This window comes from Gekko japonicus, unplaced genomic scaffold, assembly GCF_001447785.1.
Source record: "Gekko japonicus isolate JY-2015 unplaced genomic scaffold, Gekko_japonicus_V1.1 scaffold3163, whole genome shotgun sequence".
NCBI lineage: Eukaryota > Metazoa > Chordata > Lepidosauria > Squamata > Gekkonidae > Gekko > Gekko japonicus.
Window position 1 is genome coordinate 85,628 of NW_015167631.1, and position 13,937 is coordinate 99,564.

General features: G+C 50.7%; 1 protein-coding gene across 1 annotated transcript; it reads left to right on the forward strand.

Moving 5' to 3' along the window:
* Positions 1-2,737: 2,737 nt before the first annotated feature.
* Positions 2,738-13,529, forward strand: LOC107112860 (oocyte zinc finger protein XlCOF6-like; the record flags this gene model as incomplete). Its single annotated transcript, XM_015414057.1, has 5 exons — positions 2,738-3,004; positions 3,654-3,743; positions 5,060-5,397; positions 12,167-12,729; positions 12,901-13,529. Coding segments are annotated over exons 1-5 (1,887 nt in total), but the record flags the coding sequence as incomplete, so codon positions are not given.
* Positions 13,530-13,937: the final 408 nt, after the last annotated feature.

The following is a 13,937-nucleotide window of genomic DNA, read 5'->3' on the forward strand; positions in this document are numbered from 1 at the left end:
GGGGTGTGGAGGCTTTGCAATGGCCTGGCCAAAGAGACCAAGGAGGAGGTCTTCCGCCAGATCTGCAGTGGGAGCAAAAGAGCATTGCAGCCGGATGCCGGGAAAGGTTTACTCACAAGTAAGTCAGGGGGGGGGGATAAGCTTTTCAGTCCTGGAAGAGAGAAATGCGGCTGTCAAGTGTTTCTTGACGGGGAACTGGCATGAAAAGCTGAATTGCAGGCTGTGGAAGGTCCTAGTTCAGCAGTTTGAGACCCCTAGAGTGAGCTCCCATCTCTAGTTCCTGCCAACCTAGCAGTTGGAAAGCAAGAAATTGCAAGCAGATAAATAGGGACCGCTTCAGTGGAAAGGTAACAGCATTCCGTGCGCCTTGGTGTTTAGTCATGCCGGCCACATGACCACGGAAATGTCTTCGGACAGCGCTGGCTCTTCGGCTCTGAAACGGAGATGAGCACCGCAACCCTAGAGTCAGATTAGACTGGCTTTTGAGCAAGGGAACCTTTACCTTTAACTAGTTTGGAACCATCTGTTCCACGTGGTCAAAGGTCGGGCCTCGTCCTTGTGGCGCCTCCTGGGTCTGTCTGCTGCCCTGCCTTGGCAGGGCGGACCTTGCCCTCTGGTTGGGGGCTGTGGGTTGGAGGGGGTCAGATCCAGTGTTCCCTCTAAGCTGAGTGAGTGTGAGCACAAAGCAAAATTTCCCCTCGCCAGTCTCCACAGCTTAGAGGGAGCAGCATCGGTCAAAGATCCTCCCTCACTGAATGGCCACTGGAGACCAGTGCAGCCCTCTCAGCCTTGGAGACTTTGAGAGCAAAAGTTCTACTTTGTGACCTCCTGGCATTAAAGTTGTGAGCCAGCGATTTTGGCTGCTGCCTACATTGGTTTGTGCTGGAGCCCTCCTACCGGAGCTAAGGCAGAAATGTGTGAGCCGGAGGCTAAGAAACTGTGAGACAGCTCACACTGAACTCAGCTTAGAGGGAACGCTGCTGGCATTGTCTGTTTGGGACGCCAAGCGAGAAAACAAATGTTGGGTTCTAGGATGTTACAGGGTGGGGGACAGAAACAGAATATCTAAGGAGGGCAGCGAACTGAACTGCAAAACGAAGTCTGAGCCCACTGGCACCTTTAAGACCAACACCATTTTATTCAAGGTATAAGTATCTGGAGAAGCGGGCATGCCCACAACAGCTAATACCTTGAATAAAACTGTGTTGGTCTTAAAGGTGCCAGTGGGCTCAAACCTTTGTTCTGCCAACACGGCTACCCACCTGAAATGAAAAAGATCTGAAGACAGGCAAAACTGTTTACATTGACTGAAGGTGGCCTGAAAATGCTTCTGTCATACAAAAAAATCCTGTCCTTCCTTCCTTCCTTCCTTCCTTCCTTCCTTCCTTCCATCCTTTCTTTCTTTCTCTTGAACCCAGAAATCCATTCCTTGGGAATAAAACTGGGCTTTACCCTCCTGCATCAGATCAGTTCCAAACTGTGTGCCAAGATTTACTAGACATACTGAGAGGGAATTAATTTAAGGGGCCCCATGGGTTCATAGCACCCACCTTCAAAGGAGGCTGCCTGTTGCATCTCAGCATGATTTGAGACCCAGATCTTGTCTCCTTCAAACCAGTCAACCTCTACTGGGGTGGTGGTGGTGGTAGATAATTCCATTGTCTTTCAGCATATTGGAAATCAGAAACACTACTGGGGCGGGGGGGGGGAACCGTGGATCTATCACGGTCATTCTATCACGGTCATTCTTGTCTGCTCAGACTGGTGGTGGCTCTCCAGGGTCTGGGATGTAGGTCTTTCTCATCACCTGCTAGATTCCAGCGATTGAACTGGGGACCGTCTACACACAAAGCAGGTGGTCTACGGCTGAGCCTCAGCGTTTCCCTAACATCTGAGTGCAGACGACACAACAAATGACAGCTTGTTGGTATGCGTCAAAACAGGATTTCAAAGTAGGCTTGTAGCTGGTTTGTTAATTGTGGCTTCTCCTAATTGTGGCCTGAGGTGACGTCTGAATTCTCCGGTTCCCATTTTTCAAGTCACCCCCGACCATAGAGGTGGCATCCTGGGGGTAGACAGGAAGCAGAGAAACCTGGGTTTATGAGCAAATTGGGATCTCGCTACTTCCATCTGGGAGGCTACCTGGAGAGTGTCGCACCAACTGTGGCTTAAACAAGTCCTGGTTTGTTGTGACGTCCGAATTCCGCCTCACAGGGCCGTCCTCTGCAGCGATAGTCTAGTCTACCTAAATAGAAATCCTCGGGCTTAAGAGGGGAATATCTTTGCACAGAGATGTGCTTCTGGTCCAGGTCTGACACTCTCAGCCACTGCGGCGCACCCTGGTTCAGTCCTGAATTGGGAGAGATGAGGGGTCGTCACTGCTGTGGGGGACTGTTGCTCATGATGTCGTAATTTTCTTCCAGGATCGAGTATCGGAGTGCTGGACTGTGAGGAGGAGGAGCATTTGCAGAAGGGAGCTAAGCGGGTGGCCATCGGTGATCGACCGCTAGAAGGATCTTAACGGATTTGTTTGGGGGGGCCCTGAAATTCAGCTGGGGACACAAAGTCATTTGAATGATCTTGTGGAGGGAAAACCCTAAGCTAGCCTTGGTCCGGGAGGCAAGTGCTGGAAGTTGAGAGTCGGGTGAGAGATTCTTGAGGCGTAAAAGGACACAGAGGGACCAAGACAGTGGAAACAACGTCTGTCAGGGCACGGACTTAAGTCGAGAACCTGCACATGGCGGAAAAAACATACATTTGTTCTTACTGCGGGCAGACATTTCGAGGGACTTCGGCCTTCATGGTGCATGAGAGGACTCACATAGGAGAGCGGGTCTATAAGTGCTCGCAGTGTGGGAGAACGTATCCTTGTCATTCTGACCTCCTCATACACCGGAAGAGCCACACGGGAGAGAAGCCCCATCGACGTCCTTTGGATGGTGGCAGACGCTCCAGTCGGAATGCCCCCCTGCCCTCACACCAAGGAGCCCGCCTGGCAGAGAAGGTAAGCCCGTGCCATGAGTGTTGGGAAGAAGAGCCCTGCTGGGTCAGACCAGGGAGGGTCCAGCCTCCAGACTCACACAGCAGCGAACCAGCTCCTCTGGAGGGCTAACAATGGGGGCACAGAGGCCAAGGCCTTCCCCTGAGGCTGCCTCCTGGCCCTGGCATTCAGAGAGTTAGTCCCCCCCCCCACCCCTTCCACAAGGACGTTTTGTCCACTGGAGATCCCGGGCTCACCCCCACGCAGCAGTGCCAGTTAAAAGTCCCTGGAGGTGCCTCCCCACTCAGAGGGGGCAGTCCTGAGGTATAAGCAGGGCCTGACTGAGGGGGGAAGGCGGCTGCGGAGGGTGTCCCTTGAACACCCGGAGTCTCACTCAGCATGGGGCACATCATGGCTCTGGACGTCTCCCGGCCAGAGTCCACCTTGCAAAGCAGCCATTTTCTCAAGGGGAAAAGATCCTGGTTTTCTGGAGGTCAATTGTAGTGGCGGGAGATTTCCAGGTGCCTCCTGGGGGTTGGCATCCTTAGCCCCTCTGCCTGCATGGGCCTCACTGCAAAGCACACACAGGGAATGGGATGTGGGGGGGGGGGATGTGACCCTAAAGGGGTTTGTCTCCAGGGAATCTGATGACGCTTCCTCCTACTCCCCCCAGTTCGGCTTTGAGAGCGGCCAAGAGGACGAGGGGCTGGGGGGGTCCGCCCGGGAAGCCAAAGCTCAGGTCCTCCTGCAGCCGAACCCCCGGGTGAGTCTGGCGGGGGAGGGGAGGAGGGGAAGTTGGGGGGGCTGGAGTCAGACACCCTTCCCCCTTCTGTCTCTCAGGGCTCGCGGGACTAAAATGGGCCTCTGTAGAACAAAAGGGTGGGGTTTCGTCAGGAGAGCCCCCATGGACGGTGCAGCCCAGAGACACACGTTTTCTCTCCTCGGGTGCTGTTCGGGAGAACACGGCCCCGATCCTCTGCATTTTCAGGAGCTTGTGGTACAGGCAAACAGCACTTGGGCCACCGCTCAGTCTTGAGCTGCGCCATCTTTCCCAGAATCCCCTGCAGGCACCAAGGGCAGGGGGGCACCTACCGGTTCCCTGGGAAGCCCACCCGGTCCCACTTCTCACTCATCCCCATAAAAAGAAAGAAGGTATCTCAGTGTCCGCTTAGCCAGCAGTTTGGCTGCTGCATAAATTAGTTTGCTCTGGAGCCCTCCATCCTGAACCAAGACAACAAAGTGTGAGCCAGAGGCTAAAAAACTTTGAGCTTGCTCACACTAACTCAGCTTAGAGGAAACACAATCTAATGTATGCAGTAGAAGAAGAAGAAGAGAAGAGATTGGATTTATACCCCGCCCTTCACTCGGAGTCTCATCTTGAGAAGAAGGCGCTCAGGTTTCCCCCTTGAAAACGGAGGTCCTTGGGCTGAGAAGCAAGGTGCCTCGTCAGGGTCTCAGGCCCAATTAAATAGTGCAGCTGTTCTGGTGGTGGGAGGGGCCCCTCTCTGAGCTGAATTCCCCCCCCCCCCTTAGCGGACATGGAGAGCCTTTTCTTTCCTCTTAGGGGGACGACGGAGAAATGGGACCGTGTGGGCTTCCTGGAGAGCCGGTAGGTGCCACCCTGCCTTCGGTGCCTGCAAAGGATTCTGGGAAAGATGGCGCAGCTCAGTGGCCCAGCAGTGGCCCAGGGGCGGTGCGCCTGTACCACAAGCTCCTGAAAATGCAGAGGATCGGGGCCGTGTCCTCCTGAATAGCACCCAAGGAGATAAAACGTGTGTCTCTGGGCTGCGCCGTGCAATGGGGGCTCTCCTGATGACCCCCACCCTGTTTTACAGAGGGCCATTTTAGTCCCACGAGCCCTGAGAGACAGACGTGTCTTTTCAGGCCATGTGGAAGATTCACAGTCCCGTCTTTCATGTATTCAAGGAAGTCTTCATGGCACAGAGGCTTTTGGAGACAATACTACAGCCACAATTGAAATACATGGGGAAAGTGAACATCCAGCACTTTAGGAAGAAATATGGCACACCTAATTTAGATCTCGAAGGTCGCCCTGTTCATTGTGTTCTGCTCCTGCAGCATGGGACATCGGCCCCCCGCCCAGAGGCTTCCTCTCTCTCTCTCTCGAGTGCCAGGAGGGAGCCCGGCAGCTCAGGTTGTGCAAAGCTCACTGGAGACGCTCAAGAGCTGAGCCTGAAGCCAGACTGGCCCAGTGATCTTGTCGAGGGGTCGAGCGGGTGTGTCTTGAGCAGAGCGGAGCCGGGAGAGACACAGGCAGGGCGTGGAGAAGGAAGACCCGGGGCCTCGAGAAGCCTGGCGGGACACGAGCTGGGGTTGGGGGGGACACGGCTCAGCGCTAAGGTCGTGCAAGGCAGACTCTTGGCCCCAAAGGGCCCCCAGGAGTCGCAGGCCCACCGGTAAGTCCTGGGGAGGGGTTCTGCCGTCTCTGAGAGCTTCAACCTCCCCTTAGTTCTGCCACTAACCACCATGTCTGTCTGTCTGTCCTTGTCTCGGCAGGCCACGTGTGGCGTGGATGGGCCGCACGGGCCAAAGGGGAACCTGGTGAGTATCTGTGTCGTATGGGGTGAGAAGGGGAAAGGTTTGACTTCCAGACTTATGATTTTTCATTATCTTCATCGAAGAGATTTCTGCATTGTAGAAACAAAGCCGTCGAAGGACCCCTAAAGCTCATCTGCCTTTTAAAAAAGGAATTGTGTTTGTATCTTCTTTTTGTTGAACAAGAACGGAGTTGATAGTCCTGTGACCCAACGTCCCCTCTAAGCGGTGGAGTCTTGTGAACAAAAATTCTACTTTGTGAGCTACTGGCATTAAAGTTGTGTGATTTGGCTGCTGCATCAATTAGTTCACTCCGGAGCCCTCCTTCCTGGGCTAAGACAAAACTGTGTGAGCCGGAGCCTAAAAAACTGTGAGCTGGCTCACACCAGACTCAGCTTAGAGGGAACACTGGTCCTGTCCTCTGCTTGAGGCCGGGGGATCTGGAACTGATCTGATACCCAACTCTTGGCTTGGAAACCTCTTTAAGGAAGATGTCCTTGACCTCCTTGGGCAGCCCATTGTGGGGTCAGAGTACATCTTCTTTTTTTGAAAGTCTGCTTCCTCTGATACCCAAAGTTTGGAACGGATCTGATACCCAGATTGGCTTCAGAACCTCTGGAGAGCCGAGTTCGATTCCCCACTCCTCCTCCTCCTCCACCTGAAGCCGCCGGGTGACCTCGGTCCAGTCCCGGTTCTCCCAAAACTCTCTCAGCCCCACCTACCTGACAAAGTGGTGCCTGTTGTGGGGCGGGTGAAGGAAGGGGATTGTAAGCCGCTTTCAGACGCCTTAAGGCAGAAGAGAGTGGGGTATAAAAACCTCCACGAGACGCCCTCCCTCCTAGGGTGGTGGGAACACAGGGGCTTCTGGCTTGACCCAGTGCTGTGTCAGAAGATGTGGGCCGGAGACAGAGAGAAAAAAGGGGGGGAGGGACTCAGCCCAAAATATGGCTGTGATATATGAGGGTCAAGCTAACAAAATAAGCTATTATAAAAACACAAATATTATTATGATGTACACAATAGTAAGGAGCTGCGGTGGCTCAAGTGGTTAAGAGGCTGAACTGCAGTCTGTGGAAGGTCGGTAGTTCAGTGGTTCGAGACCCGAGTGCGCCGCATGACGGAGTGAGCTCCCATCTCTAGTTCCAGCTCCTGCCAACCTGACAGTTCGAAAGCAAGAAATTGCAAGTAGATAAATCGGTACCCCTGGGTGGGAAGGTAACAGCGTTCCCTGCGCCTTGGTGTTTAGTCATGCCGGCCACATGACCACGGAAACGTCTTCGGACAGCGCTGGCTCTTCGGCTTGGAAACGGAGATGAGCACCGCAACCCTAGAGTCGGACTCGACTGGCTTTCGAGCAAGGGAACCTTTACCTTTACCTTGTTACACAATAGTAAAAGATAAAATAGGTTAAGAGAAATGATCCAAATATTAAAACGTTTGGCACACAGAGCTGATAGTTTCACATATACAGTTGACCAGAAGACCATACGCGCTTCACCCCCTTAGGATATTTGAAATGACCAGAAGACCATACGCGCTTCACCCCCTTAGGATATTTGAAATACATGGGGAAAATAAATATCCAGCACTTTAGGAAGCAGATCCTGGACCTGGTGATCCTGGAGCAGTTCCTGACTCTCCTGCCCTGCCCCAGGAAATGCAGGGCTGGGTCAGAGGGTGTGGGCCGGAGACCAGTTCCCAGGCGGTGGTCCCAGCGGACGGTTTCCCCCTGAGTCAGGCAGAGGAGAAGAGGCAGGCAGACCAGGTGAGGGGGTTTCCTCCAGGTGTGTCCATTTCAAGGAACGATATTGGGCCTTATCCTAAAGTTTCCGTGCCAGATAATTGCCCAACTTTTAACCATCCAAGTCGGTGATTTCATGGTCTCCTTCAGCAGCCTCTTCTACGAGAGAATTTCTGATTCCTCCAGATAACTCAGGGGGTCTGCTGATGGAAGGGTGCAGAGTCTGGGAGTGGGGCAGGATCCATTCCTGGGTCTCTTTTCCATTCCATCTCTTACCCCTCTCCCTCACTGCTGTTTCAGATGTTGGAACCATCCCTGAAGATGGAAGCTACAATCCCTGAAGCAGAAGGAGCTTCCTTGGAGCAAGGGCAGAGAGCGCAGACCGTGGAGCGTGCCCAAGACCCCGTCTCCTTTGGTAAGGACCCCTTGTGCCTGCATGCAATTCGAGCACCCTGTGAATGTGATGGGTAAAGAATTCAGGTCAGGAGAAAAATCGTTCTACACACAACAAAGAGTCCATTTGCGGCACTCAGTGTCCACTCACTCTGATGCCTCCAAAAGGAGATCAGACACATTCCTGGAGGGCGATTTCTCCCGTTAATTAAGTTCATATCTCACCATCCTTTCATAAAAAGAAATCAAGTTGCGGGGGGGTGGGGGGAGGTCGACCAACCTCGGCAGAGCTCTTCAGCCTGGTAGATAGAGGAAGCCTCCACCTTCTTGGGCAGCGGAGCTCTGAAAGCCAGTTCCTCAGGGCCAATAATACTGGGAGAATCTGGCTTCTGTGCCTGTGCTCCAAGGGGCCTCTGGCATGCAGCTGTATGAAATAAGGATGCTGGGGAAAGGATGTCAGGCTATGACCGGGCACTCCCAGGAGCTTTTGGGAGGGGCTTGGGACAGATGTGATGTCATCTTGATGTTACATCTGATTGAAAACCTGGTTGGGAAGTGAGCATGCCCAGAGACACTCTGAAAACTCACTCCTATTCCCCTCGAGTCTCCAGATGCGCTCAAGTCATGTCTGGTCCGAATGTGAGACGGCAACGTGTCACGCAACGTTTTCCCCTCCCCGCAGAGCAAACACAAGTCTCATAGAAGTCTGAGATATGTTAGCCACATTCATAATCCCTGTGGCTCATGGGGTACCATGTACTTCTCTTCCACCTCTCCCAGAATTCAGTAAAAAATCTTTAAAAATGTGTTGCGTGTACACAGGGTAAGGTTTCACAACCCTGGGTAGCGGTTGTGTGAAGGAGGAAACAAGCAAGCAAACACCCTTCCTTCCTCCTTTGTCTCAGGAACAGGCAGTGAAGAGATGCTGTTGAGCCGACATCTTTTCAGAGGTGTGGAAGTGGCTGCCGTACCTCCAGTCCATGTAGGAGAGGTGAGTGTTACAGTATTATAAGACCCCCGGACTGTTTTCCTGGGACCCTCCCGTTCCCCTAGAGTTCTTTCATTGCTTGGGTGGAGACTGGCAAGGGAGTGACTGAATCAACAGAGAGAGACCATAGTTCTCAAACAAAACCCGGTTATTTACAATATAAGGACAGAAAGCACATTAGCACTTACTACTCTTTTAGGATGAAAACATAACGTTGCGATATTCAGCACAGAATACTTCAACACAAACCTAGTGCACTAGTGTGAAAGACAGTGTTCTAGTCTAGTCAACAACAAGAGCTCTCAGATAGCTGATTGAAGACCAGCCCAGTGCAAAGAAGGCTTCACCAATTTATACCCTCAGTAGCCACAGGTTCAGCCCACATGGAGTTAACACACTTTTAGTAGAAGAATATCAAAATAAAAAGAACAATATTCACCTTGAACTCACACCCAAGTTGCCCTAGACAGTCAAGGATGTTATGTGTAAACTTTACTGTGACCTTATTGGAAGCACAGACACCTCCTTCAGCAAGTATGTTGCAGGTCAGAAGCTACAAACCTTCTCAACAGGAGTCTTTGAGACAGTATGAGGGAGAAATGGTAGACCTAGATAAATGAAAACCATTCTTTTGGGAGCAGAGTGCCTTGTCAGGCTAGAGAGAGGCTTGAGAGATGACAGTAGCTAAGCCTGCAAAGCCTTATGGGAGAGGAACCGAACAGAGAGGCCTCAGCCAATCCAGGCTGTTATTCAGAAATGCCCCTGGCTTGTTGATTTTTCTGCCACAATGAGATCAGCAGGGAGGACAGCCCAGGTATCTCTTCCTTTCTCAGGGGAACTTTTGCTCCTGCAGTTTCTATGAGGCGTCTGGGCGAGAGTTCCTTTGAACACCATTCCCGTTACTCCGTCAAAGCCTGACATCCTATTCCTCCACAGTCTGCTCCCTTCCAGGGTGCCATCTCTGCCTGGTGTGATCTGTGAGGAGGGAACCTGCTTTTTCTTTCAGGGTCCCTTTTCCTTTGAGGAGGTGTCCATCGATTTCTCTGAGGCAGAATGGGCCCTGCTGGATCCGGGACAAAGAGCTCTGTACAGGGAAGTCATGCTGGAGAACTATGAGAATGTGGCCTTTCTGGGTAAGGATCTTTCCTTGGTGCCAAAGGTGCAAATTTCTGCCATTGTGAGGAGGCATGAATCAAAATATTGAACAGCTATTCACAGTTTTGAAGACTGTCCCACTACTTGGGGGGGGGGGGCCTGTGGCTCCCTGGCAGAGCATCTGCTTGGCATGTAAAAGGTCCCAGGTTCAATCCCCAGGATTTCCAGTAAAAAGGATCAGATAGGAGGTGATGTGAAAGACTTCTGCCTGAGACCCTAGAGAGGCACTGGCAGACTGAGTAGGCAACACTGACTTCAATGGACCAAGGGTCGGATTCAGTATGAGGCAGGTTCATGTGTTCCTGGGAGTGTTCTTGCCCTGGGGCAACAGAGGCCAGTGTTGTGGCCATCACCCAAGCCAGAAAAGGTGTTGTGGCCTGAGGCAAAGGTCGGGATGGGAGGCCCTTAGAAAGACTCTGGAAGGGCCCAGATCTTCATTTCTGTGTTTCTAACCTTTCGAAGACTCCCTTCTCTCTCAATGAGATCACAGACATCTGCTCTGCCTGTGATCTGGAAACGATCCTGTCAAGAGCACACAAGTAAAGCAGACCCCCTTTTAAAATATGTAGAGGTTTGTTAAGGATTTCAACATAAGACATGCTAGCACGGCATGAGCAGAAAGTTAGCATGGCTTCCCTCTTGTCTATACGTGTATTATACTTTCTGCCTCCTAGGGTCAGGTGGTCCTAACGCCCCAATCAAGGGTCTTCCTTGGGTCCTAACGCCCCAATCAAGGGTCCTCCTTGATGGAATTTTCCAGAGGCTGCCAGCACCCTCTTAATCCCCTCTCCCTCCTGGCTACACAACTGGATAGAGGTTCTCGCGACCAACCAGTGGCCTTGACAAGTATCAGAATGATAGCCGCAGAGAGACTCGAATCACAAACGCCTGAAAGTCAAACCAGGCCACTTAATAATCATGTAAACCCTTGGGGAAACTAAGATGCTTTGCCACACAGATGTATTCCCTTTATACTGGTTGGGATTGTGGGCTTTGATCTTGACCACCTGTCAGCAAGCTGCCAAATGTTTTCTACTTTCGCTTTCATGCGCATTCCTTTCCTTACGCTTGCTTTGCAGCAGCAACATGTATCTCTCAAGGCCGCAGGAGGAGAGCCGCTGGATAAGTTGCTTTGGTTATCGCACGGAGTTGCCGTGGGAAGAGTTATGCTTATTAGTACCATTAGTTTCTCAGGCCTAATGGTGCGCGCGGGAACTCCCGCAATTGGGCCTCACCGGTTTGAATGCACTATAACCTGCCATGCTTTTTGATTTCACGTCATTCCTAACAGTGATCCTGTCAATGCACCTTCCGCTTCAATAAAAGTAAAACCTTTCTATAAGTGTGCACTTCATTGTTGCTGTGGGGACCTGACACCACCGTTTCATCCTTTCAGAAGAATTCTTGAAAGTCTTTTCCTTCCCCATCACATTCTCTCTCTCTTTCTCTCTGCAATCAAAGGCAGGTGTATGAGAGAAACTACGGTGGAGACAGACCGCGGCCTTGCATCTGAAGAAAGGCTGAAGATTTCCTCAGGAGGATCCCAAGAGCAAATTTCCTTTCCAAATGAGCTGGATGAGAGTGAGTATCCTTCACGGTTATGTTACGGGAAAAGGCAAGGAAGTGCTACGGGGGATTTCTGATTCACTTCTGAGCAACATTTCGTACAGTCATACAAAAGGGAAAGGAAGGAGGGCCTGAAATCTGGAGGCTTAGAAGGTCCTTGTGGGCAAGAGCTCAGTTGTGGCACTTGAGCGGATACTCTGGGGAAAGGTGGAGGGGTGGTTAAGATCAGCCAAGCTGGACAAGGCCAAAGGGCCATCAATCCTAATCTGCTGCAGTGAAACAGATGTCTTTCGACCTTCCCAGCCCTCCCAGGTGCTAACAAGATCTCTGTCTTTACTCCAGCAGAGGATGATCAGAGGAATCAAGGGGAAAAGGAACTTCATCAGCAAATGCCAGATCTTCATCAGCAAATGCCAGATAAAGTTAAAACTGAAGACTTGAAAGAAAATGTCAGCTATCGAGGCAGACCGATGAGAAAGAATTGCTGTCATATGGTTGAGAAGGGAGATGGAAGACTGAATAATCTACATATTCTGAGGCACAGGATAATGAAGGCAAGTAAATCAATTCAGTGTGAAAAGTACTTCAAAAACAGATCACAGCTCTTTGTAAACCAAAGAATACACAGAATCGGGAAACCTTTTGAATGCTCAGATTATAGAAAGAGATTCAGTGTGAGGAGGAATCTTAAATGGCATCAGAGAAGCTACACAGGGGAGAAACCTTTTGAATGCTCAGAGTGTGGAAAGAGATTCAGTCAGAGTGGCAATCTTCAACGCCATTACAGAACCCACACTGGGGAGAAACCTTTTGAATGCTCAGAATGTGGAAAGAGGTTCAGTCAGAATGGCCATCTTCAGCAGCATCAGATAACCCACACAGGGGAGAAACCTTTTGAATGCTCAGAGTGTGGAAAGAGATTCAGTCACAGTAGCAGTCTTCAACTGCATCAGAGAACCCACACAGGGGAGAAACCTTTTGAATGCTCAGAGTGTGGAAAGAGATTCAGTTACAGTAGCAGTCTTCAACTGCATCAGAGAACCCACACGGGAGAGAAACCTTTTGAATGCTCAGAGTGTGGAAAGAGGTTCAGTCAGAGCTGCCATCTTCAGCAGCATCAGAGAACCCACACAGGGGAGAAACCTTTTGAATGCTCAGAGTGTGGACAGAGATTCAGTAGTAGTAGCCATCTTCAGCAGCATCAGAGAACCCACACAGGGGAGAAACCTTTTGAATGCTCAGAGTGTGGACAGAGATTCAGTAGTAGTAGCCATCTTCAGCAGCATCAGAGAACCCACACAGGGGAGAAACCTTTTGAGTGCTTAGAGTGTGGAAAGAGATTCAGTGACAGTGGCACCCTTCAGAAGCACCAAAGATCCCACACAGGGGGAAAAAATTTTGAATGCTCACAGTGTGAAAAGAAATTCTGTATGAGTAGCCATCTTCACCTCCATCGAAGAACCCACACAGGGGAGAAACCTTTTGAATGCTCTGAGTGTGGAAAGCGATTCAGTCAGAGAGGTAATCTTCAACGGCATCAGAGAACCCACACAGGGGAGAAACCTTTTGAATGCTATGAGTGTGGAAAGAAATTCAGTAGGAGTCGCACCCTTCAGCAGCATCAGAGAACCCACACAGGGGAGAAAGCTTTTGAATGCTCAGAGTGTGGCAAGAAGTTCAGTGACCGTGGTAGTCTTCCGAAGCACCAAAGAACCCACACTGGGGAAAAACCTTATGAATGCTCAGAGTGTGGCAAGAAGTTCAGTGACCGTGGTAGTCTTCCGAAGCACCAAAGAACCCACACTGGGGAAAAACCTTATGAATGCTCAGAGTGTGGCAAGAAGTTCAGTGACCGTGGTAGTCTTCCGAAGCACCAAAGAACCCACACAGGGGAGAAACCTTTTGAATGTTCAGAGTGTGGCAAGAAGTTCAGTGACCGTGGTAGTCTTCCGAAGCACCAAAGAACCCACACTGGGGAAAAACCTTATGAATGCTCAGAGTGTGGAAAGAGATTCCGTGAGAGTGGCCATCTTCACCTGCATCGAAGAACCCACACAGGGGAGAAACCTTTTGAATGCTCAGAGTGCAGAAAGAGATTCCGTGACAGTGGTACTCTTCGGAAGCACCAAAGAACCCACACTGGGGAAAAACCTTTTGAATGCTCAGAGTGTGGAAAGAGATTCTGTCGGAGTGATAAACTTCAACAGCATCAGAGAATCCACACAGGGGAGAAACCTTTTGAATGCTCTGGGTGTGGAAAGAGATTCAGTCAGAGTGGTAATCTTCAACAGCATCAGAGAACTCGCACATGTGGGAAACTTTCTGAATGCTCAAAGCCTGGAAAGAGATTCAGTCAGAGTGACACTCTTCTACTGGAATGAGAAATCCACACAAGGAGAAACAATGTAACTGCTTAGTTGTGAAAATAGCTTTTCTCCTATTTCACAACTCAGTCAGTCAGTTAGTTTATTTGGTATAAAACCAGCACAAATCTATTACAACATTTCACACCTAAAAGTCATCCACAGACCATACAAAGCACTGAAGAGATATAAACT